This window comes from Haemaphysalis longicornis, unplaced genomic scaffold (genome assembly GCF_048455015.1).
Source record: "Haemaphysalis longicornis isolate Haplotype H1 unplaced genomic scaffold, Haemaphysalis longicornis Haplotype H1 scaffold_3, whole genome shotgun sequence".
Lineage (NCBI taxonomy): Eukaryota > Metazoa > Arthropoda > Arachnida > Ixodida > Ixodidae > Haemaphysalis > Haemaphysalis longicornis.
Window position 1 is genome coordinate 187,311,014 of NW_027526335.1, and position 24,313 is coordinate 187,335,326.

Here is a 24,313-nt window from a genome sequence, read left to right on the forward strand (position 1 = left end):
AGTAGTGTCTTCTCAGTCTTTCACAATGTTGTGATGCTTAGCTTTCACTTAACTGTGTCCTAAAAGCACAGCTCCTTCATTCCACTGCCAGGGTTTGCTTACTCTCCCGCATTTGCCTTGCGGAAGCCGAGTAGAGAGCGGGCGAAACAAAAGCACTTCTGGGTTAGCCACGTGTTTTTAAATTCGCCAGTTGGATTCATTCTCCCACCGGATGGAGCCAAGGACGAAGCGGCATACCGGGAAGTGACAAGCAAAAGCCATCAAAAAACACTTGCGGGAAGACTGCGCGCCAGCTGTAAAACGCGACCTTCAGTGCCAACGTTAGAAACAACCGGCAATAGATCTGCGGAGAAACATCCAACTGTTCGAATCCGTACGCAACCCACTCGAACAAATAGGTGCGCAAGTGGTCGCTGCTGTTCCACCGCCAGAAAAGCGTAAGTGACGGATAATACTAGGGGCTACTCGCTAGATTGTGGGCGATTATTTTTGAATGTAGGTACAGGTTTTAATGTGTTTTGAAGTCCTGAAAAGGTGAGTGGAAAAATAAAACCATCGAGCGCTGCACCGGAAATAGAAAAAATATATTGCCATGAATCGGCGCACACGTCATCGCGCCGCTTCGACGGCGATACGGTTTTCACCACACGTTTTACATCAACGCGTTTAGATAGGGTAGTGATTACAGAGCTTAGCGAAATCCCCTTTGTGCGACAAGAAGAGAAGTATTGCGATTAAAAATATTATTATAAGAGCGAAAATCATACGTAACATATAGGCTCTATAAGGCAGTCTTATTTGTAGGCAGTGGATTTTAGGCGAATGCCTATTCTGTTCCTTGTGCTCCTAACGGGCCGTTTTGATACATGGGCACAAATTAGAGGTTAATGATCCAGTTTACGATCTTTTTATAGTGCCTATAAATGCCAATTTCGGCGCTTGTTCCCAAATCCTCAAGTTTCGCTTTTGGGTGCACTTTGAGATTGTTATTCAAGTTACGGGGCAGCATTGACTGTTCACAACTCTATTCACACCAAGATTAAACTCAGTAGGCTCCTGGAAGCAGCAGCAGGAACCGCACTTAGAGAGGATGGTGTTCTGGCGTCGTCTGCTCGTTCACGTACCGCGCGGCGCAACACACGTCATGCACGATAAAACAAAACCAATATGTGGACTTGCTTGGCCTTAAGCAATGACATAGCTACCTCTGATTGCGATTTTCATCTAGAAAATCAATAATCAGCCGCCATTTGGGGGTAGTGCGCTAGTCAAGTTTCACAAAACATCTTCACTGTGGTCTTTGCTTGGGCATAAAACGTGTTATGAAAATTGCTTCGAGAGTTTGCACTTTTCTTACTAATGAGGGCCGTCATGGGGTGTTTGAGGAACTTTAATGTATGCGTTGTTGAAGCTTGGCTGGTGGCTATTTCTTGAAAAAAAATAACATCTTGAAACGTGTAAGAGGCGATAAGACAAGTGCATAACCGTACATTTGCCACAGCCTCGAGAAATTATGCTGTGTTCTTTTAGAAAGAAAAAACAAACAAGAACAATTTAAACGCACACGGCCCATGCGCTATGCCTCATACATTAACGGGATGTGTTTTACACGTTCAAGAACCTATGTCGGAGAATTCTAACCGCACCTTTTCAGAAAAAAAAGACAATTTTTGGACACTCCTTGTTTATACGGTGCGACATCCAAGCCAATTTATATGTAATATAATCAAGTATGTTTCTACAGACCCGCAAGAGTATTTCAGTTGGATTCTTTGGTTACCTCAATCAGTTATGAGTTTTTGCCTATCCCGCGGAATTTCGAGTGTCATTTTGTATAACCCATTTTGAAATCGCCATCTGAATCACCTCTTCTAAAAACAATCCGGGCCATTTTCATTACGTGAAAACTAAAAAAAGGTGAACCATGCAGTGCATAAGTGTATTTTTTGGTGCCTTACCCTTTTTGCACATGGAAATAAAACCGTTGGCCGGTAGAGGTATTCAGCTTTGCTGTGAAGGTCTCGTGTCTTTGAAGCCCGAAGCGTTCTAGCGCGAGCCGTTGGAAAACGAGCGTCCCGGTGTGTTATTTTAGTACGCGTTCTGGTACCGGGAGAAGAAAAATTCTAACGCGAGGCGTCTGAAAACAAGTGTTCCGGTGTTTTAGTACTGTCACTAAATGGGGCGACGACGATGACAGGAGACGCCGACAGGCCGAGCCGCAGAGGGGCTTCGCCTCTAAAACGAGTTTCTCTCAGCATAACCAAATAACTAATATGATCAGGCCTTAACCCCTAAGGTGTACCCAAGCTTGAAAAATAAGTAAAAATCCCGTAAGTTAAAGCACATTGTTGCCCACATATGTACAAGGTGGGTTCAATGGCTCACTAGATTTTTTTATTTTCCCATAACGCTTGGTTAAAACATTTTTCAAGGAGGCCAGCCACACCGTCTGGACAATCTCTTACCAAAATGGGGCTAATGAGTTTCCACAATACTGGTGGCTACTTGTTGAAGTACTGCTTGTTCACGGGTACGCAACACGACGCCTAGGGTACTACCAAACGCGAGTAATACTGATCACCAACGTATCGCTTTACGCCTTACATGCGTTCTCTTGTCACTGCGTTTGGAACGTTGGTAGGAACCAACAAAAAAGGAAACCCCATGCCTTTGTCCACGCTTTTTTAGCGAATCCTCAAGAATTGAATGACAATACAAAAGCGGCGTTCAGTTGACAAGACAGCGGAGTTGCCGTGAACCCGTTGCGTTATGTGGTTAAAAAATAAACAACGTTTTACCACATCTTTAACAGGGTAACTTCAGTTTACATGTTTATGTTTTAGGAAATGAGTGTTGTTTAACGGTTTTCGTAAGCCACACCATGCGAGATTCCAAACATATCGATGCTATGGGCCTCGTGCACTGCAGTTTCAAATAAACATGTGGCGCTACCTGGGAGCGGCGGCGGAATTTTTTCTGAAGAACAAAATAAACATATACAGTAGTTCTCTACGCGGCTTAATTTAAACAACAACCGTAAATTAAGTATACAACAATTACCATGTTTTTTTTTAATTCACAATTGTTATAATAATAGAAATATTACGCTGACGAGTTGTGCGGGAATACAAGCCGAAATAATTTAGAAAGCGCCCCTTCTCCAATAAAAGCAGACGACATTAGACGGATCAGCTGGCTGCGACGCCGACGTTCACGAAGCACATAGTACCCGAAAAGAAATAAAAAGGACAGATCCATAAATGCATTTGAGTATGTGCACCTACTTGGCGCAAGACCGCTGCAAAAAAAAAAATTCCGCGTATCCAGTGCATATTTTTGTAGCGCCTCAAATAGCCTTTGGTGTGCACGCATCTGTGCACGCATCACAAAATACAAGGAACAACCCACGGATATGCTTGCTTGAATTGTATGTAGTCATACCAGCAAAATATGGAGCTTTAAAATGAAAACAGAAACGTAAATATTTACGCTACACTGCGACACAACCGTAAACCGATAGACACAAAGCAGCCACAATTCGGAGACTCGCATCTACACTCTTATAGAAAGGACTCTCACATATCTCAAACATGTACAACTTGTAGTTTGCGTTTGAAAAACGAGTTCAAGTGGGGCTTGTTGCGCAAAATATTTTTGCTGACAAAAATAACTTGCACCAGCACAACTATTCACGCTGGCATGAGCGTAGTCACGCAAAAACATCACGTACAACTCTGTCAGCTTTGAAACAATCTCCATTATTCAAAATGGTCTTACATTATTCAAAATGGTCTTATTTTATCAAGGGCACTCCGAATGCGAGATGAATCATTTGTGCACAATTAAAGTTCCTGTTGTGCGATCTACCATACCTGTGCCCGTGTCTAGTCGAGCGATAAACAAGGTAAATAAACGTCCAGAGGCTTTCATGAAAGCCTCGTCTCGCGCATCTACGTCCAAAATTATTCGTATATTAAGTACGCATTTACAAACCTATGAAAGGACTTCAAAAAGCATTGCGATATTTTTATGAGCCCATCCAACGAACTCATCGTAGTTTCAGCAGTTTCAGCAGTTTGATGTAGAGTTTACTCAAGCAGTTGGCATTTTCAAATACCTGCCTCTACAAACCTGAATCTTCGGGCTCTTGAAGCCGCTTATCCTTGGTGTCGCAATATACACACAAACGTTTCGCCGCGATTTCGCACACACAACACATCAAATCACTTGTACAAGGCACAGTGGAGCGTATACACGGGAGAAATTCGCTTCGCTTCTTCAAGCACCATGAAGTCGCGTAGTCGGTCTTCTCCTCACAATAAGCTGTACTCCAACTGCTTGGTTATGCCAGCAGTTCTAACCCAGTCGTTCTGATCTAAGGCTCAATAACTCAAGTCCACCAAAGCGACCACAGCAACCAACTCCAAGGCGTTGTTGGCGTCGTTGGGACGATATGCCGTTATTTCATGCTCTTCGGGGGCCGGCGGCCCCACAAAAAATTTTCCACTGGCGGAGCGATCACACCCTCCCTCACACATACATCATCGCTTCCGGGAGGCGATGCACACACAGACGCACACTCCTGCACTCCTCTCGTTCTCTTGGTAACTACGCGGGCTTCCGTCTTTTATTGTTATTTTTTATTTGGGCGGCGCTGCTGGTGTTCAGTGGAAGCCGTTGAGAAATGACAGCGTGACCGCGCGCTGCGCGGAGACAATTCCGCGCTTGTATAAAACTGTTTTTTTTTGTGTGATGCATCGCTTTCCTGTCGCCTTTGCGAACCATATTCTATTTAATGAAGTACCGTTTGGCTGTTCGTAGCGCACGGTCATTTCTTCTTTCTCTTCTAATAATCGTACTGCGCGGAATACTATCCTCCGGACGTCGTTTGCTCACGGACTTCAGAAATTATGCCTCCGTTGCCCGCAAGATGGCGCTGAACACAGCACATTAGTGGCGCCACCATACAAGCGCACGAGGCCCATAGGCACCTGTTAGATTTTAAACAAATGCAAGTAGTCAACAGGGCGCAGTCGACAGTTGGCGTTCGTTTTTAAAAATTTTGTTGTGGCTGCATGCAGCCGTAACTGAATATTGGTGCTTACTTTGAGGTAGAAGAAGCTTCGCTTACACACTATATCAAGGCTAGTCAATTTGCAAAAATCTATTTCAACATGGCGTGTTCAATGTACTGCACGAATTAGGAATTTAATTCGCGATTGAGCTTGCGATAAAAGCCTAAGATAATGACACGACGCCGTTATTCATCAAATTTTAGCCTTTACCCGCCGTGGGTTCTCAGTGGCCTTTAAGGCGTTGCGCTGCTGAGAACAATGACGGCGGTTTGATTTCCGGCCGCGGCGGTGGTTCTTCTGATGAAGGCAAAAAGCAAAAATGCCGATGTGTCAGAGCTTTCGAATCGCGTTAAAGATCCCCAGTGTTCAAAATTAATTCGGAGCCCTCCACTACTGCGCGCCCCATTGCAATCAATCATCACATCTGCCTTTAAAGTCACTAAAATTTGACCTAATTAAAGTTGCGCATAAAATACTTGTTTGAACGATGGTATTAGAATCTCCGCGATGGGGAAAATTCGCACATTCTATGCTGCCTTGGGAACACACACAAAAAAAATTGTAATCTTTTACAAAAAAATTCGGGGCAGTGAAGTGATGTTACCGTTTCAAGGCGTCCCACAATGCATCACGCTACTGATGAGAGCGATCAAAACTGCTCTGGTAAAGTGAATTCCAAAGATTTAGGCTCACTGATTTGTCCCTATTTCTGTTCTCATTGAAGGTGCAAATACATACTCTGCCAAAATCGAGCTTGCTACGGGCCATGGCGTACAGGTTCATTGTCATTATTTCTGCCGTTCTGAGATTTCCGACGGGTAGCCGCTTTTTCGACATCGTAATGAAAGCTTATTGCCGCTTCCATGCAACACATTGAACGTCGAGTAACCCAACTGAAACATACCACGCTTGTCTGCGCCTTTTATGAGCACATACGGCGGGAAAAAAACGCAAAGCGCGCCAAGTGTGCATTTTCGCGCTACAACTCAGCGGAGCATTCACACTAGCTGTGCGACGGGGTCAATCGAGCTGTGCGATCTATGGGTCGATCTCACGACGAACTGGGCTGAACGTAGTCCTCCAGCCCACCCAACTCCCGAAAAGGAACCCCTAGCACAAGAATATTGAGACGCTCATTCTCAATGACAAGAGCCGGAATTTCGTATAAAGTAATCTTCAGATGGTGTTGGATGCTTTTGTTTACACAATTTTAACAGTGATTGCTCTCCAACTTCATTTCTTTTAAACATGAGCTGTGACGTTCTCCTTTAAGCACGTTAAAATCCAACTCTATTATCAACGCAACGCTTAAGCATCGAACATGCCTTTGCTAGCAGATCACTGCCATGTTGAAGCGGCAGTGGGAAAACATGATTGTGCACCTGCGTTTTATAACGCCTGAAAATTTACACCGCAGATGAACTTTAAAACGTGCTTTTCCGTCAAAAAACTGTTCAGTTTCTCAACATCCTTTAAAGAGGCTCTTCAGGTGTGTGCAAGTGTATTTGCTAGTGGTAGGACGCCATTTTTTTTCAATGCGGGTGTCTTTGTATATAAAACAATTGCTAGAGTTGCACCTATCACTTCTAAGTAAAATCGTATAAGTTTTGTGATAAATCGTAGTCCCTCGCATTTATTATTTGGGTGTGTTTTTGTTGCGTCGTAATTAAATTCCGTCAGGCAGACATATGGTACAGCTTTTTTAAAGCCGTATTACCAGCTCCCAAATGCTCTTTTTCATTACTGTTTTAGTCTATGCGGCCGCCGATCAAGCGACAGAGGCTTTCAAATATCAATGTGCGCCCTGCGCTTGTTGAATCAAGCGAATGAATCGCCATTAGTTGGGCAGTTTTATGAGGTAACCTTACGGTTATGTCCACATGTGGCCAACTTTGTGCCATTATTAACAAGAACGATTTCAGTATTCCTGTCGTCGATACACATCGCACGTATATTTGTTTCAAATTAGTGGCATTCATTTCAAAAATATGACCCCTATTTTGCCGACGTTGGACGCCTACAGCGGTGTTTTGCATCCCCAGTTCAGACGCCTAAAACGCGCTTTCTAATGCCTAAAAATCCGGCCCCTACTTCTTCAAATGAATGATTAGACCAATGTAAATTACCCAGATTTATTACAGAAATAAAACTAATGCTCAGTTAGAAGTGCATAAGAATAGCGGTTGGCATTAGTAGATGTAAGAAAAGCAAGGCAAGAGCAGTATTCACAGCACTCGCTTATTGAAAACGATACCCTGTTTTATTTTGTCTGCTCTGGAGAGGGACGACTGAAACGTGCAATGATTATAATCTGTTACATTGGTTCGCAAATTGGATCTCACTAGGAATATATTAGGAGAGAGTAATATTTTCTTAAGCGAAGGAAAGTAATTATTTTGTGTGCGATAGGAAAATGACTATCAGCACGTTCCGATCGTTATTGTTTTAGGGTACTGCAGGAGTTTCCGGTGAGAGCTTTATGGCCGGCCGTAATTGTAAAGATATATTCTGCAGTCCTCATAGTGTATATACAAAACTTTCTCTTGGCTGTCCAAGTTATTCCCTTTAGGTTTCTTGTTGCGTAAGCTTGCTGGACAGACGATCATTTTTGAATTTTGCCTTTTAAACAGTGGTGTCCTCGCGCTTAACTTTTTTTAGCTACAAATCTATCGTGGCGATCGCTTGTATGAAGCAGCTTTTACTGGCACAAATTCGTCCGTTATTTCTCTATTTCTTCCAAAACAGGCTTACGTTTGTACGAAGACGCTTGCTCCAAAGCGTGGCAAATGTATTTTCGTTCAGCAGTAATATTCAGTGGTTGACAAATTCGTAAAGTTTAATTTTGTTTTCGCCGATTTGTGCTTTTTAGGAAAACAAATTTCTCAGACTAACTTACAGTGCGCCGACGTGCAGTAAAACGAGGGTTGCTATTTAGGCTGACCACCTGAAAATGGTATGGGTTATTTAGTGGAAGAAGTTTTATCTTAAGATGTGGGCACTAGGCAAAAAGTATTTTGCTTTTAAACAGAGAGGATAGCCAGTCTCACGCGTTAAAAAGAACCCGCAAAACTTTTTCTAAGTGTGCTTTAAAAATATAACATGCTTTAAGAACGTAGTCAAAAAGAACATCGAATATTTAGACTGCTGATAATTGATATCACAAATTTGTGCGCTGCAACGAATCACGAAGCGCTTCAACCTATATGCTCTCGGGCGCATCTGATATCCATGCGTTCGCGTGGGCGCGCGCAGGAAGGCATACACAGTCGGCCCTGTAATCTCCCCAGTAGTGTACCGGAACACTCACAAACAACACCAACGGCGTTTTTGAGAAGGTCGGGCTTGTTTTCTTGTTGAGCTTGCCAATTTCGTGATCTAGCGGTGTCAAGATGGTCGAGCGTTTTGAGCCTACATTTCAAAGTGGGCGGAAGTTCCAAAAAACAATAGCAGGATGGTGAATTTCACGTAAGGCTGTGACTGAGTGATTTGGGACCAGAACAGCACATAGGACAAACACGAACTTTAGTGAAAAAATTTGGCTTTGGCCGCGTTCCTAATACAGAGTTTTGTGCATTTTCCTAGTCTTTCTTTTACCGTTATTAAAAATTTCCTGCCATGACATCCTCAGGGATTTGGCCACGAGAGGAGGAGGCGCCACCACCTGACCTAAACTGGGCGGAATGAAGGCCAGGATCGAGGATAGAATTGTCTATTCCCCGTTTCCCGAGGTCGAGGTGCCATGCTGCTCCTTCTACCAAGCTGCAAAGAAGGCGCTCCTCAATGATCCGTGGAAACCCGCATTGGTGAGTGCTGAGTTGCTAAAAATGCTCGAATAATTCTAGATAGTTCGCATAAATGCCCCAGCCAGTAGCTGCATCACGGGTGGACCACAGGCTTCTGCCGCCTATCTGAAAGCACCGTGGAATTACTGGCACTGTTTCAAAAAACACAAATATGTCGGGGCTTTTCTAACTAGCTGAACTCCAGAGGATCATAAGTAAGATAGCACGAATAACATTTTTAAGCACGCTATAAAAAACTGCACAGAGTGCTTGGTTAAAATGTGTATTATTGACGACTTCCTACACAAAGGTGGAAGTTTTCCAAAGGAAAGTGCTGGAATTGAACTATGCTGCAATATTAAATCACAGCTGCAATAACACAATCTGAAATCCTAATATTTGTAGCCAAGTGCGCCTTCTCACCATACACTGAAACACCGAGCATTATCAATAAACGGTGTTTCTCTACAGTGGATATATTGTCCACTGAGCCCCGTTTTAATCATGTTATTGAACGGGGTTCTTATACCTGTAGCAAGCATAACCCTGTTTTCATGTGTCAAAGCCAAATATATTGGCAGCGAATGATCCATTCAGCGCGGCATAAGAAACTGATACTACACACACAACCAAACTGTCCCCAATGAAGGCAGAAATGAGCTATAGGTTGGGTTCTTTTTACACCCGGGAGATCTTTATCTTTTATTTTTCTGCAAATATTTTTGCTTTAAGGAAGAACGCTTGCGGAGCAGCTCAACAACAAGGATTAGAAGTCCTGAAAGCATAGGTTGATCCACTGCGTACAGAGCGTAAAAAACTAGATCCGATTATGAGTACGACGTTACTGTTCCGTGCTTGGTAGGTAACATATAATAATTGTACTTCAACCTTCGTGATTATTTATTGTTTCAGTGAGGTTCTAGAAAGGCGCGGCATTTTGCGTGTGCTTCTTGACAGCCAGCAGATATGATCTGGGTTTGTTTCAAAAAATGGTGAAGATTTTTAAACAATCTACTGCATACGAGGAGAATTTTAAATTTCGCAAAATAATTTTCTGAACACGTTTCTCAAATTTACTTGCCGCAATGTATTAAATAGACTTTGGAGCTTTTATGATCATGACAAGCTGCTTGGGCTCATTCTAATACCGGCCAAGATTGTGTGCATTTATTTAGGACTGAACCGCTCCGAGTCAGCTCTAGCAAAGAGCTCTTCCCAACAGCGCCTCAATATCTATTCCTAGTGGTTGTAAGCTGCAGGCTTATGTTGCAAAGGGCAGAACGTCCTTGCGTCCATGGCGTGCACATGAACACCCGGCCTTGAGCAGAGTCTCATAAATCTTTTCACATGAAAAAAAAAAACATCTGTATTACACGGAACAATGGAGGACATTCGCGCTTCACTTTGAAAATTGATTGCCTTTTGCAATCCGGCTGGAAAGACATTTTTTGCCGAGTTCTAGGTATTTGTCAGCCTGGTCAATTTGCTAACGCCATCCATCTGGCAAACTCCCGCATCGTTATTAATTGACTTGTATGACACATCAGTAACTAAGGCGCCGCACAAAACGATGTGTTCGTTCTCATTTGTAGTGGGCGCAAACGATGACTATGGTGCTTCTATAACGTTTGCCTTGGTTACTAACGTTTGTATTTGATCTACTGGGGAAATTGGCAGATTTAACTCACTTTCGTTCCTCTACCTCCGCACTGCTTCCGCGTCTTACCCCTTGAACGTTTTCACTCTCCATCCCCTAGTTAGAGGGCATCATAATCATGCCCTCCCTTTAGTAGATGGAGAGTGACAGGAAGCAGATGAAGTACTCCGTTTGCTCAGTCAGCGGACTGCTTCCAAAACTGAAAATATTAAGGCAGGTAAACTGAATGTCAAAACTGTAAAGTGCGGAGCATATGAATTAGTCTGAGGGTCTGTGGCGCCCTCTCTTGAATAATTTAAGTATCAGCCTGGCGTTCATAATGAATAAAGTCAAGTGGGGGTACCACAGCTTCTAATAAGACCTGTAGAAAAACGCTGGATGGAGTTTTCGATTAATGCGTGAGTTCATGATTTCATGTCGTTTTATAATATCCTGTGCTCATTTGCGTCCCAGCAACTGTAGCCTATGTTGCAACGGCGCTGTGCAGAGATCACCCTCTAAATTTTGCATGTGAGAGATGTGTGCCTCCGTGACGCAATAAAATTGATATCGGCTTTTTACGTGAGGGGCACCGGTTCGATCCTGATCATGGGAAGCGATGATCTTTGCCGAGGTTGTATTTGGGTGCCTGACACTGCGTGACTATGGTGGCTAGATGCCTTGTCCCCGGAGAAGCGACGACGACAAACGGGGCCCCTAAAGTGCTTTTACTTAATGTTTCATTACATGCGCACGCTATTTGTCAAGCGTGATTTGTTTGCGCTGCGTCAAGGAAGCAAGACGACTTCCCCGTCTAAAAGGCTGCACCGGATGATAGCTGCGCACCGTGTGGTGCTGTGGGTGCCGTGGTTGTAGGAACGTGCTCGGTGTTTCCCGGATTGGATTGAGCTAGCTCAGAAAGCTCCAATGAGCAGAAATTAGGATGCCTTTTGGTTAGGGCGCAAAAGTGTCGGGAAAAGTGCGAAGCGAATAGCTTTCCGAATTGTTGGCGACCATATTGCGTACAAGGCTCCAAATTGTTTCTCCTGCCCTGTCTTCCCGTTGAAAACTGTAATTGCGAGGGGGAGCAAATTTATTTCACGGTGCCTTTGCAGCAAAAACACTCGGCCGAAGCGCGCTAGCAGACGCTATATTGAAAGAAGCTAAGCCCAGATGTCGTCTTTTGCGATCCCGGAAACGCACAGCTTCCGTACTGAACAAGTAAAATTCCGCGTTATTTGCAGATGCATCACAATGTGGGCGGGGCAACGAAGGTGACGAAAGACCCTCACCTCGCCACAACGGGTATACATAATGGAGGTTAAAGAATCAAGACGTCTATGTTTTCCAAGGAGCTGCCGTTGTACAAAAACATTGCACGTAAGAAAGAACGCGGTGTGAATGTTCTCGTTGAAGGCAAAAATAAAAAGTACCGAAGCGGTGCCTAATATTCAAGCCATATTGTTTGAAGGTTTCTAATGTGTTGACTAATGCCTCAATCATTGCATGCAGGCGGATAAATTTATCCTGCTTACTCGTGGCGAGCTCTTGGTGAGAATTCAGAGGTATGCAGCAGGCTTGCAACGGCATGGCGTACAACCAAGGGACAGGGTCTGCGTCCATACCGAAGATACCGTCGAAAATTTTGTGGCTCTCTGGGGTTGCGTCTTCGCCGGCGCAAGCATTGTCCTTGCCAAAACATCGCTCACAGAACGTACGTCTGCATCGTGTTTATGGGCTAATTAAAAATTTTTAAGAACAACCTATAAGTAAAAGCCGACTGTTATGAGCTAACCTAATGATACTCTGCTAATACCCACATGAACGTGTCACGGTGTCTCACTTAAAGGCGGCAGGTACTCGGAAATCGTTTCTCTCCACGCATTTCATTTTGAATGTACTATAATGAGCAATATGAAAGGGAACACAGGAATGCGTATAAAACACCCTCAGAACCAGCTATGAGTGATACGCATCGGCCGCCGTCGGAAACAAAGTGGAAAGTGGGAAGCTGTTCTGACAACTGTCCTCAATCCCGCCGTGCGCTTTGTCGGCTGTACGACGATGCCATAGTATCGGCGAAATGACGTAGGCTGCTGCTTTGTAGAAATGCCAGCGTGGTGGGAGGGCCAACAGTTAGTGGAAGAGCGCCCTCCTTTCCACCTTTGTTTTTCACAGCGCCATCCGCGCATCCGTCCGTGTCTGATTCGAGGCTGTTTGCCACGCGTTCCTGTGTCCCCTTTCATATTCCTCATAATAGTACGCATGTCCGCGGTCTCTTTGGGGCCACGCTTAAAACGGTTGTGCGTTAGATGTTGACGATAAGCCTCAGTCTCCGGCAGTTTAACAACGTACCAAGAGTAAGTTTTCTATAACGTAAATTAAAAACGGCGTGAATTGATACGATCACAAAAAGGAGTGTCCACAAGCACGGGCGGAGACTTGCAACTAAGTGTTATTTCACACAAGGTGACACGTAAACAAAGGCCTCAACATCGCCACGGCGCGCACGCGAAACAATACCAAAAGACGCTACGATAAACCTACGTGTCACCTAACACCAATCATCAATTAACTTCATCTGGCAGTTATCCAAACAGATTGACGTTTCGCTGACACAGTCATGACCCAACTTCCTTATATAGTAATCCTCACGCATTTCTCTCACCCGACTATTACTGCACGGACACAAAACAATGACGCCCTTCAGGAGTGGCTTACGTGCATGCCGAGCAAGTCGATCAGTACATGGCTGGATGCCTGCTTGCGTTGTTCGGAATCGACAGTTGATGCTCACGCAATAGCACATAAACATGTTCACGTTTGGTACACGTATACTTCCCCACATGAAAAAGGTATTTGAAAAACCACCCCAACAGAAGTCAACATAGGAATCGGGGTGGTTTTTTCCGCACTCTTTCTAACAAATCCGACTTCTTCCGATGCGGGAGCACATCCCGCGCAGCTTGACCGGTGCTGAAAACGTTCTCCTCAACGTCATACCGTTTCTCTTATTCTCGCATTCTCTTTGAGTTTGACTACTGGTGTTTTCGGGTTTCATTCTGTTTAGCACCACCTCCACCACTGCTGACAAGACCGATTTCAGGAATCTTGCTTCCTCTTTCCTTTAAATCTTTGTGTCGAAGCTCTCGTGCACTTAGTGCGTAAATAACCTCCTAACTACTTACCTCCCACTGGGTGGCAATCGCCCGCGTCACCATTTGAGAATGCTCCGAATTATTGGCAACAATTGTTTCTGCAACTTCAGGTTATATATTTTCAGCACAGATGTCTGTCACAAAAGTTTATGGCGATGTCAAAATACTGAATTGTATAATTTTAGCTGATGCATGAAGGTTAAACCTTTGCTATGTCGGTCAAACACCTGCAATGCATCACCCACGGCGCCACCATACATTCAAATGGGTCGCATTTTGTAGTACAAGATGATAGCTGAGGTACCAAAACTCACGAATAATCTGGTCACTGTCGAGCCCTAAGCTTACTGCTCTGTCAAAGTCGATAAAATACATTGCACAAAAAGGACCAACCCAGAAAGCAGCACATATACCTCAATTTTGCACGTGAAGACCTTCGTCAAAATGAACTAATGTGTAGTTGCGATAAAACTATAGCAAATTTAAGAACCCATCTCTTGTCAGCCCGGTTGAATTCTGAAAATGTACTTTGCATTAAATTCTATTCATTTTCTAACAGCTTTAAGTAATAAGGCGTGAGGGACAGAAAAAAACAAATGTTCGACATAACTAGAAAAACCATGGCCAATGACATCACTCGACTGACAAAATTTATAACATCCTTCGAGTTTTTGCTTCAAGCAGGTGGTACCCAAGTTCTTTACACACTTATGCAAAACACCTGGTAATTTCGTACTGCCAGGTACCTCGTTCACTCACTGGTGATCGAAATATGGTATCCTTGTTCTGCGTCTCCGTGGTGAAAAAACACGTTCAGTCTTCTTTCATTTTGTTGACCGCGGAGGTCAAAGTATGCATTTCCAAATATTTGCGCATAAACGAAGCCTTCGTCTTAATTTTTGCGTCCTCCACCGCCACAGGCTTTAGGTTCTTCCTGATAGCGGCCGATGCCCTAATGCTTCTGCAGGAGGCTTGGTCTTTGTGTTTAATTAATAAAATGATACATTATGTGGGGTCCCTTGGTAGTGACTGGATGCTTTTGGGAGGCTATCGAATCCAATCAATAAACAGCTCTCTTTGTCCTCTGCATTCTTGTGCAGTTTCTGGTTGAGGGAGGGCCATTATTGCGCTGTCAAAAAGATTTCAACGCTGAACTTTGGTCAAATGTGGCTAAACTTTCTTCGGGGACCACGGCGCCACCCAGCTGCATGAAAATTCCAGCAGTGTGGCGTTTGGTATTCTTCACCTTCCCTAAGTCATCGCGTAGGTAGCCCCACCACCAACGTACTTCTAGCCACTTTGAATGTCGCAGTTTGATGGCGGCCAGCCAAGCAGGATAATGAGCACAGACGGGGTGTCGTAGCAGCTCTTCATACATACGTCCACGTCTAAACGTTTGATCTGATCATTTGGCTCAGGGGTTGGTCCTTTCTTCTGTGTTGTTTTTATGTTAATTTGACAGAGTATATTAAGTGAAGGGCTTGACAGCGACTACGGTTTATTGTATTTCGGTACGTTCGCACTTAACAACACTCTATTTCGACGTATCGCGATGCCATAGCTGTTGCCTTGCAGGCGTTTCACCGACATGGCAGAGGTTTAACTTTTAGGCTTGAAGTAAGAAATGATAACACAATTGAGTTTTCTGACACACCGCCTTAACCTTCTGGGACAGACATCTATGCTGGAAATATAACCCAAGGTCCAAAAAGGAATTGTTGCCGTAGAATCCGGTGCATTCAAAAACTGTGAAGTGGGCGATTGCCACCAAGTGTATCACGTTAGCTGATGGAGGTCACGACACACATAGCGCCCGAAAGCTCTGACGAACAAACTTTACGAACAGAAGAAGCAGGATTCCAGAAATTAATCGCGTCAGCAGTGGTTCAGGCGGTGCTAAAGGATGCAATCCGAAAACACCACTAAAGAAACTCCGAAACTTACAAGGAACGTGATAATAGGAACCTTAAGTTGTGGAATATGTGCAGAAGACGTCCCATAATGTGGAGAAGGTGATGGAACAGTATGGCCCAAAGGCGATGTTTCGAGCTCCGGTCAAGATAGGCGGGATGTCTCCCGCATCGGATGAAGTCGAATTTGATTAAAAGGGAGCGGGAAAAAGCACCGGTTCCTAGGTTTGCTGCTGCATTGCGGTGGATTATCGAATATCTCTTTTATTTGGTGAAGTATACCCAGAGTAGACGGGAAGATGTGTTAATGTGCTATTGCTAGGGTATGAAGTGTAGATTCAGAATAATAAAAGTGGTGATCTATCCTTCCGCTGCTCGGCATGCTTGGCCGGTACGTGTAAGCCGCACTTGAAGGAAGTGAAGGTTTTGTATCGGTGCCGTGATAGCCGGGCGAGAGAGATACGGGAGGCTTAATATATAAGGATATTGGGTCGTGAATGTGTCAGCGAAACGTCAATCTGTTTGCATAACAGCCGGATGAAGTTCATTGATTACCAGTGTTGGGTTGTACATAGGTTATCTCAAAGTTTTACCGTTCTTTGTCGGGCGTGCTACGCCGCGATGCTTCGGCCTGTATTGTTTTGTAAGGCTGTGTGTAATCAATCAAAGTTAGATTCAAGTCTACACGCGTCCTTGTTGCCTTATTTTTCTGGTCGTATCAATTCGCGAAGTTGTTAATTTAAGTTAAATATGCACCGACGCACCCAGTAATAAGTTGTTCTGAGCTGTTAAGTAATCAATGGTTTGAATGTGGTGTCCTTCCAATGTTTAACGCAGTTTCCACCAGTGCATGCCACAGGGACCTTATAAGTTGCATACGTTACGTAAAGCTGTTTGCAGATATGTGGGCTGAACTCAACATATTGTTATGTGGTTGCAGGACTAATAGGACGAGAGAGAAACGGCTAGTGGTCGAGCAAAGTATTTACGTAGACAAAGAATCAATTTACAATGCGGCCAAGACAGCTAGAGCTGAGTTCGTGCCACCTAGTGGGTCATCGTAGTCGGTGCTGGTCTCCTAGAGCTTTGCACCAGCGTCTACTTGTGCTTCCCGTAACATTTCAACCTCTTGAAAGGCGACCGTCCAGGTCGATGACGCGTACCATGGTGGGAGCAGTTAATATCCTATAAAATGAGAATATATACTGAAGTCGTCTCCACCACCATGAATGTGGATGGTGAGCTTGCTGAAGACCGGTTCGGAACAGCGATACCGTACACGTCATGAAGGAACGTCTAAAGCCGCTGGATACACTCCTAAAGTCTGGGCAAGAGAACGGAGTCTTCTCTGGTCACGTAGGCAAGTGTCGGCGGTCACGGATGCTCGATGGGATCGGGTGCAGGTTGGCGAAGGCAACGGACAGCACTTGCGTCGGCCATGGCTTGCTGCTCACGGGTCGTGAATGTTTCAGTGCTTGCTACAATTCTTTCCTAATCTCGTCTGTGAGGGAAGCAACATGAGGTTGTGGCGTCGTCGGGAAATGTTCCCGCAGCTCTTCCTTGACGACTGAGTGGATGGTCCCTCGTGGTGTACCAAAGCTTGTGGCACCGGTTCCGACTGTCTCCGTAGCTAGGGAATAGACTGGACGGTTGTACTGTCTCGCTTAACTTTCAAGCGTTTTCGCTATCGCTTCCGCCTCAGAAGCGAATTCCGCCAGCGTTTTAGGCGGGTTAGGGAGAAAGCAAACGAAGACGTTTTGCTTCACCCCACGCATGAGAAACCTTAGTATCTTTTTCTATCATTTCCGTGACAGTGGGGCAAAACAGTAGCTTGATTTCCTAACAAAAACACGAGCGCGCTTTTATTGGGGCGCTTCGTGGGTATTTTTACCTACTGCTCGGCCCATTCCTTTCGTACCAAAGTCGTGAACGCTTTTGAGAACTCAGTCTTGAGTATCGCCCAAGTTCTGAGGGGGCGCCTGTGGTTTTCGAACCAAATTCGGGCAGCGGTCTACACTTGCCTGAGTGTTTCGCACTCTTGCGATCTGTGAATTATCAGGATCCACTCGAGATGTTCAAGCGATACCTCAGGACCTTCTGCAAGTGACCCGTGAAATGATTGCACCTTCCCGGGTTGCTGAAGAACAAGATTGCGATTGGTAGCGTTGATTATGCTGCCCGCGTTGTTCTTTGGGGTGGCCACGACATCTATTTTCTTCAATTCCTCCGGAAGGAGTGTATACCCCGGCTGAAGACCTTGCTGTAGCGGCTGGCACGGGCGGGGCTTGTCTAGCGACTTTCCGGGGGTTTAAGGTTGACCAGATGCGACGTAGCCAAAGACAACGCAAGATGTTTCGAAGAACAAAATTTATTGGAGCGAACTTCTGCTCATCTAAAGCACAAAAAAATACAACAGACGCAGAAGCATTAAACCACGTCACGTAAGCAGACTCCGGCGAATGGAATGCCGCGGTGTTTGCCCTGTGAGCATTTATCGTTCGGTGTTAACCTTGCTAGATCTATCGGATTAGTTCTAGAACGTTGTCGACCAAACATGTATATACCATTATAATGACGACAGGCGATACACTCTTCCAGTGAAATGAAAAGGTCACACTCATGCTTTACTACTAACTCAGATAAGTTAGAAGGGCACGGCTTGTATCTGGCAACAAAACACACTAATTAAATCAATCAGATTATATATTTCGGGAGAATAATATCCCATTCTCTTGTGGTTCCGTTTATGGAAATCGACGATATATTTTAGTGACGACGGTCGTCATTAATCACTTCAAGAGGCGTCAAGTACAAATTGCGGAATAATAACATAGAAGGACTGGTTTTGTAGAGCAGTAGCGAAATAAAGCATTGTATCGAATGACTCGCGCGGCCACACTCGTTGCGGCTCGTTTAACAGCTGTGTAAGGCTGTTTCGTGCAAAAGGTGTTGAAAGGAGAAGGAAACTGAGACGCTTGAATTGCGAGGGGTTATTTCGGGGTGCCTTAACTTTTATGCCACAATACCATGGTGCCCACAGACTGGCGTACGCAACCAAATTTTCGGATACGCGAACCCGGCCACGTCTTGATGGCTTCCTTCTTGAGGGTAACTTGAACACGAGGACAGCCGCCAGCTTGAGTCAGAATGTTGCTGTATCTCCTCTGAAATCGATCGTACGCCGTACGATAGGCCGTAACAATGGGACATGTTAGGCAGGCTTAATATGCACGGTGTCAACGATAACAGCCGTCCAAAAATATAACCTGTATGTTTGAATTTCCCCAACTTCCCCGGAATAAACAATTCTGATCCAAGTGCCATGGGCCTGCCGCGTATAGTACATTTATGGACCTTGAGGAACTTTATTACGGCTCAACAGTATCGTTAAAGGCAGCGGCACCTACACGTCCACCCCAATCTCGGCGCTGTGATGTTCCGTAAAGAAGAAGTAGGGCGCGTATTGCAAACTCTTAACTGTCGATTCGAGGATAAAGAGCGATCGAAGAACAAAGAACGACCGAACGCGTGTGGAAAGAAGGAAACTCAAGCTAAGCTACCAGCGGTTCCTCCCCGTGTCTGCCGGCCTAGTTGCTCAGGGAGCGGCGGCTTCTCGCAGCCAGATGCCCCATAGTAAAGAACTTTGAAATCAGTGAACGGCCGAATTGGCTACAGAGAAGGACAAAATAAAAATTGGCAACGAAAAAATGCAATACCAGCGAACAATAAAAAACCGGCCGCGTACTGCTTGATTAGTGGCTAATGTATTCGTAAGACAGACGGAGGCAGTTCAAAATTTCTGCTTTCAAGTATTTCAAGAAATAATACCGTCTTTATTAAAGGGGCACATGCAGCGAATGCCGCTGCGACAGCGACACAACAGAACCACATAAACAGTTAGAACACAAAGCAGCGCTGCTGCTACGTTAGAATGGGTGCGAGGAACTCCATCTTGTGGGCTAGTAAAGCAGGAGGAAGCAGTGTGACTAGATTCGAGTTGGCAACTTCCAATGATGATGTTGATACGGCATTCTTAAACATAACAACAATGTGCCTTGCATAATGTTTTTCTTCTATAGGGGAACTGCACCACCGGATGAGCGACAGTGACTGCACTCACATTCTCACTGACTTGAAATTTGCGGAGAAAGCTGCTAGAGCTGCGTCCCCGTTGAAATTGAAGGTAACGTCTACAACACACACAAAGTTATTTTTTTGTACAAAAGTTAGGCTGGAGTTCAGTTCAAGAAAACTGGGGAAGAAGTGTCCGCAGATGCGTGTAGACCAATGATGTGAACACTTCGGTCGATTCTTGATTTCCGGCCTTAGCGGCGCGTCTATTGCACGTACCCTCGCCCTGAGTTCTAGAAACTTTATTTAGACAAAGCAAAGCTTTAAGCCTGATTCTCATCCCCGTGATGGCGCGATATCACTGCACAGTGCTGTACTGAACAGCGGGGAAGAAACATTTATGCCTGCAGGCTCCGGCAGGTCTAACAAACTGTTTGGGGGCTGATACGCCGGCCGCATATAAAAGCTATTGGGCAGGTCTCTCAGACGATGCAGTCATTGAAGAGTTGAAGCCACGTGTGTTTCAAGCGCGATATAGTCGGAAAGACTGCGCCTCTCTGGCTGTTCATCGCGGCAGCCATAACTGTTACCAGTGATAAGCAAACCTGCGCCGGTCGGGGTGACCCTCCCACTGCGAATTCGAACCAAAAGGCAAAGACAAAAGCTAATAATGAGACTCAAATACCACGTAGCACATAAGACGTATTTGATTAGTGTGGCCAATATGATTCGAAATTCCTCACAAATTCACAAGTATTCTTCAAAACTTAAGCCGTGTTACGGGTCCTGCAGCTATCTCTTTTTAATGTTTTACTTGTCGCCTCTTGCAACGTTATGTTTCGCAGTTTTACATTTAATGTATTTCGACTCGTCGTGCCACAATGCAATGAATAAACTTGGTTCACCTCTTTTCCTGAATGGAAAGCTGAAGTTGACACAAAAAGCAAGCACAGTTTTTAAAAACGCACTTGCTTTATGCTTAAACATTCACTGTCTTGAAATAGGTTTTTCGGCACTTAGTACAAACTTACATTGCCGATAAACTGTCGGCCCCTAATACTCATACAACTTTACTATGTTTTCAAAAATCATTTTAGTATTGGTGTAACTGTTCCCGGGTCCACAATGTTTTTCGAATATTTTAGGCGAAATCAGTACCTCTCAAGTACCTTTAAGTCATAAATGTTTTTCTTGGGCGAAGAATGCGACACCTTAGGTATTTTCTTACTCGCCAATACTAAATTCTGCCCTTGACTCGATAAGCAAATCATAACGCTCTACGAACGCAGGGACAGTTTGCCACTGGCCCCTCCAAGGGTTTCATTGCGACAAATGACTTCGTGAACATTCACGAGGCCACATTTCGGGAGATTCTCATCGAAGACCCACGTGATTACGTGCTTGCAATCTGCTACACTTCGGGAACTACGGGTCAGCCAAAGGGCGTGGTTGCTACTCACTACGGCTTCTTGGCGAACATGGCTACGGCATGGTACGTGACTCTTTTTTAGTGTTACTCATGATGTTACTTCCTACCTGAGTAGGCGCCTGAATTCATGCAGATTCATTGGTTGTGACGGCATTTAATAGCGCACCCTTCAGTGGTACCCAGAAAATTCAAACGGGTGGGCTTATGGGTGCATACATAAAATAGCCGAATGTTTGGGCATGGATGCGAAATGAAAGCCGCAAGACGAAGTATAAAATATACTGAACGTGGGTATTTATATTACTTTTACGATGTTTCCCCGTCATTTGCGCTCTACTAAACACCCCATAACGGTGCCCTTATGTTGGCTTCTATCTCATCCGTCCACTGTAATGTGTGCTTTATAATTCTGACACTTTAGGTCGAGCTCGCCAGTGATTTCGAGGAAACCTCCATTAATAACGTGATTTCGTAGCCAGCCCTAGTGTGGCTCCACTTTTTCTGCCTGATGGGCGTTTATGTCTCTGGTAATTCAATAGCAGCAAACCAGCTGCCTACGCTGCTTTGTAGCAGAGATACTTAATGAAGACGGCATATTTAATTTAATCTCTCACTAACAATTAACGCAAAAGAACCACGTCCAAGATAAACAAGCAGCGTTGTGTTTTACCATTCGTATTTAGGCGGAGACTCTGTTCTCCCACTGAAAATTATTTCACATTGCGCTTTTATGCTGAAAATTGAAAACGCTCCATTACGCCTAAGGGAGATGCGTCGCTCAATTCACCCTTGTTTAGCATATTTAGAAAAGTGCGATACAATAGTTAAATTTATCCATAGCGAATTGGTTACAGCTATAAACCTGCCCAACGTTCTGCCTTATTTACAATGCGTTTCGGCCTTGTCCCTAAGCAAGGATGCGTCTTAGCCTCAGATTTAGGGCGTACGCAAATCTCGTTGTCGTAGAAAACAGTTTGCAAAACAACAATCGCAACGGTATCTCCGACAAGAAGCGCGCTCGCAATCCCTTGTCTATTGACTGCTTCATACCTAATTGCACGGAAACGCGTCTTTCCATAAACTGGTACAATGAGACGGCGGCACTGTTAACCAAAATGTGTCTATTATATACTTCAAGGTACTTTTGACCAATCTATTGAGCTGTTCATTAGCGGACCAAAACATTTCAAACATTTCTTTCACAGTGTGTCCTAAAAAATCATTCGCGCCAAACAGCTAAACTATTCCGTTTCCTCCGTGCGTGGAACTTTATCAAGCGTCCTGTTTATAAGAAACAGAATGAAATGTCTCACAAATACACAAAGACAAAAAAACGTCGCTTGCGCCGAAAATTATTCTGGTGTCCGACCACTGCGGTAGTCTGAAACAGAAAACTGTGTAATGATATATCTGTCTGAATGCATTACTGTGGAAAAGTGGTACGAGTTTGCAACGCTCTTTCAGCCAACCTGTCTCCTCACTACCTGTTTTAGTTGGTAATGCCTGACACCAACGGCCTTCTGTACGAAGTCTCATTATTGTCTGCATTTGAACTGTGAGAGATATCAACATATTGCTACACCACTGAGTCGTGTCAATTCTGCCTGAAAGCTTGGCTAAATTTCACCAAGTGACTAACCAACGAAGGGAACAAGCAAAAAGAAAAGGATCATGTTACGAAATGCAATGACTGTTGGATGATAGTCCACCTTCAATTTGCAAGAAAGGTGCGTCAAGCAGCTTGTATTAACTGAATGCGATTTCTCTGGATTAAATGAGCAACAGTTTTTTCTGAGCTTTTAATCTTCTTTGGCAACAAGAGACAGGAGGCCGGGGCACCTGATGTGAAAATAGTCTCGCAATGTCGTCTGTGGGGCGGGTTTCAAGCTGTTATTTCAGCTGCAAAACGGAAGGCCTTTGTGCATAATTTTCTTGCAAAATGTACATATACTTAGTGGGGCAATCTTAAACTAAGCTGAGGGGAAAGTATCCCCGTTAGTGCAAACAACATTTTCCCAGAGTAACAGAATGTATCTCCTGACATTTCTCCGGAAGTGTGCAGGCAGCACAAAAATACCCCTAAGGCAGTACAGCAAAAATTGGCCGCACATCTCCTCCTATTGCTTGAATTTTTAGATGCAAAGCATCTCTTGCTCTCGGATCCGTCGTGCGTCGTCGTTCTTCCGTCCGTCCGCACCTCTCCCCATCTCAGCACCAGCTGTGCGATAGCGCACGCGATTCTCCTCCTCTCCCTGTCTCCACGGCAGCTGTGCGATAGCGCGCGCGCTACTCATCACCGCAGCTGAGCGATAAGCGCGCATGCGTGTCTCCTCTATCATCTCCTCCTCTCCACTCCATCTGCTGTATATAATAAACCCGGTCCACGCGCCTCTCCCTCAGTTGCTGCTTCGGTTGAGTCATGCTGCGGCGTCCGGACTTCCGTCATCGTCCGTTATTTGGATACCCAATCTCGTGAATGTTTCGGAACCTCCGAGATGCTTCGCATCAACTCAGGGTTCCCTCGCGGAAAGGTGGTGCCATTTTTTGTCTAAAGACTGTACTCATCTGCCATCCCTGCCACGCGAACACCCTTGTTCTCTTGCCTGCCCACCTGTCACGCATTTTCTTTGCATCTCGCTCCTCCCGTGGTAAACACGGTGGCGGTTTGCTCCAGTCTATTCAATTTTACCGGGTTGCACTGTTTGCCCGCTATCTACTGGAAGCTTCCCTAACTATGAACTTCTTCCAACAGAGCCACGAGGCTGCGACGGATTTTTTGGTTAAAAAAAAACCTCGCTTTTAACGCGCATTTTTATTTCCTATAGAAAAGGACAAGCCGCCATGCATTTTTCTTCGAAAAATGCTCTAAGTACTACAAATGAATTGATTTTTGTCTGAAATATGTATAGAATAGGCGCCCAGGCTTTTCTATCGGCGTTCACACAAATCGTCAAATCGTTCAACTTGCGCACTTGATAACAGCAATGGCAGTAGCGGCTCTCGCGCGTTCAAAACGAGTGGTCGGCTGAAGCGTGCGCCTCTGGAGAAGTTCGCAGGATGGGCGTGCGAGGCGTGGGCCACGATTCCATCGATCATGGTTGAACGTTCGTTATGAAGTGTGGCTTCGCGAACGCGCTTCACGGCACCAAGGACGAGATGTTGTGGTCAGTGAAGAGCGACGAGGAGGGAGATGGGTGAGATTACTTCGAGAAATAAATCGCCCGTTTATCTCGCATTCGTTTTTCTTGCTCA

General features: G+C 44.8%; 1 protein-coding gene across 1 annotated transcript in view; it reads left to right on the plus strand.

The window, feature by feature from the left end:
- Positions 1 to 288: 288 nt before the first annotated feature.
- The window catches only part of LOC144175883 (uncharacterized), a 41,039-nt gene continuing 17,014 nt past the window's right edge, over positions 289 to 24,313 (plus strand). The window contains exons 1-5 of the mRNA XM_077704938.1: positions 289 to 437; positions 8,704 to 8,878; positions 12,006 to 12,207; positions 19,641 to 19,744; positions 20,922 to 21,124. Of these exons, the coding sequence (XP_077561064.1) occupies positions 8,756 to 8,878; positions 12,006 to 12,207; positions 19,641 to 19,744; positions 20,922 to 21,124 (632 nt within the window). The 5' untranslated portion in view covers positions 289 to 437; positions 8,704 to 8,755. The remainder of the gene's footprint in view (positions 438 to 8,703; positions 8,879 to 12,005; positions 12,208 to 19,640; positions 19,745 to 20,921; positions 21,125 to 24,313) is intronic.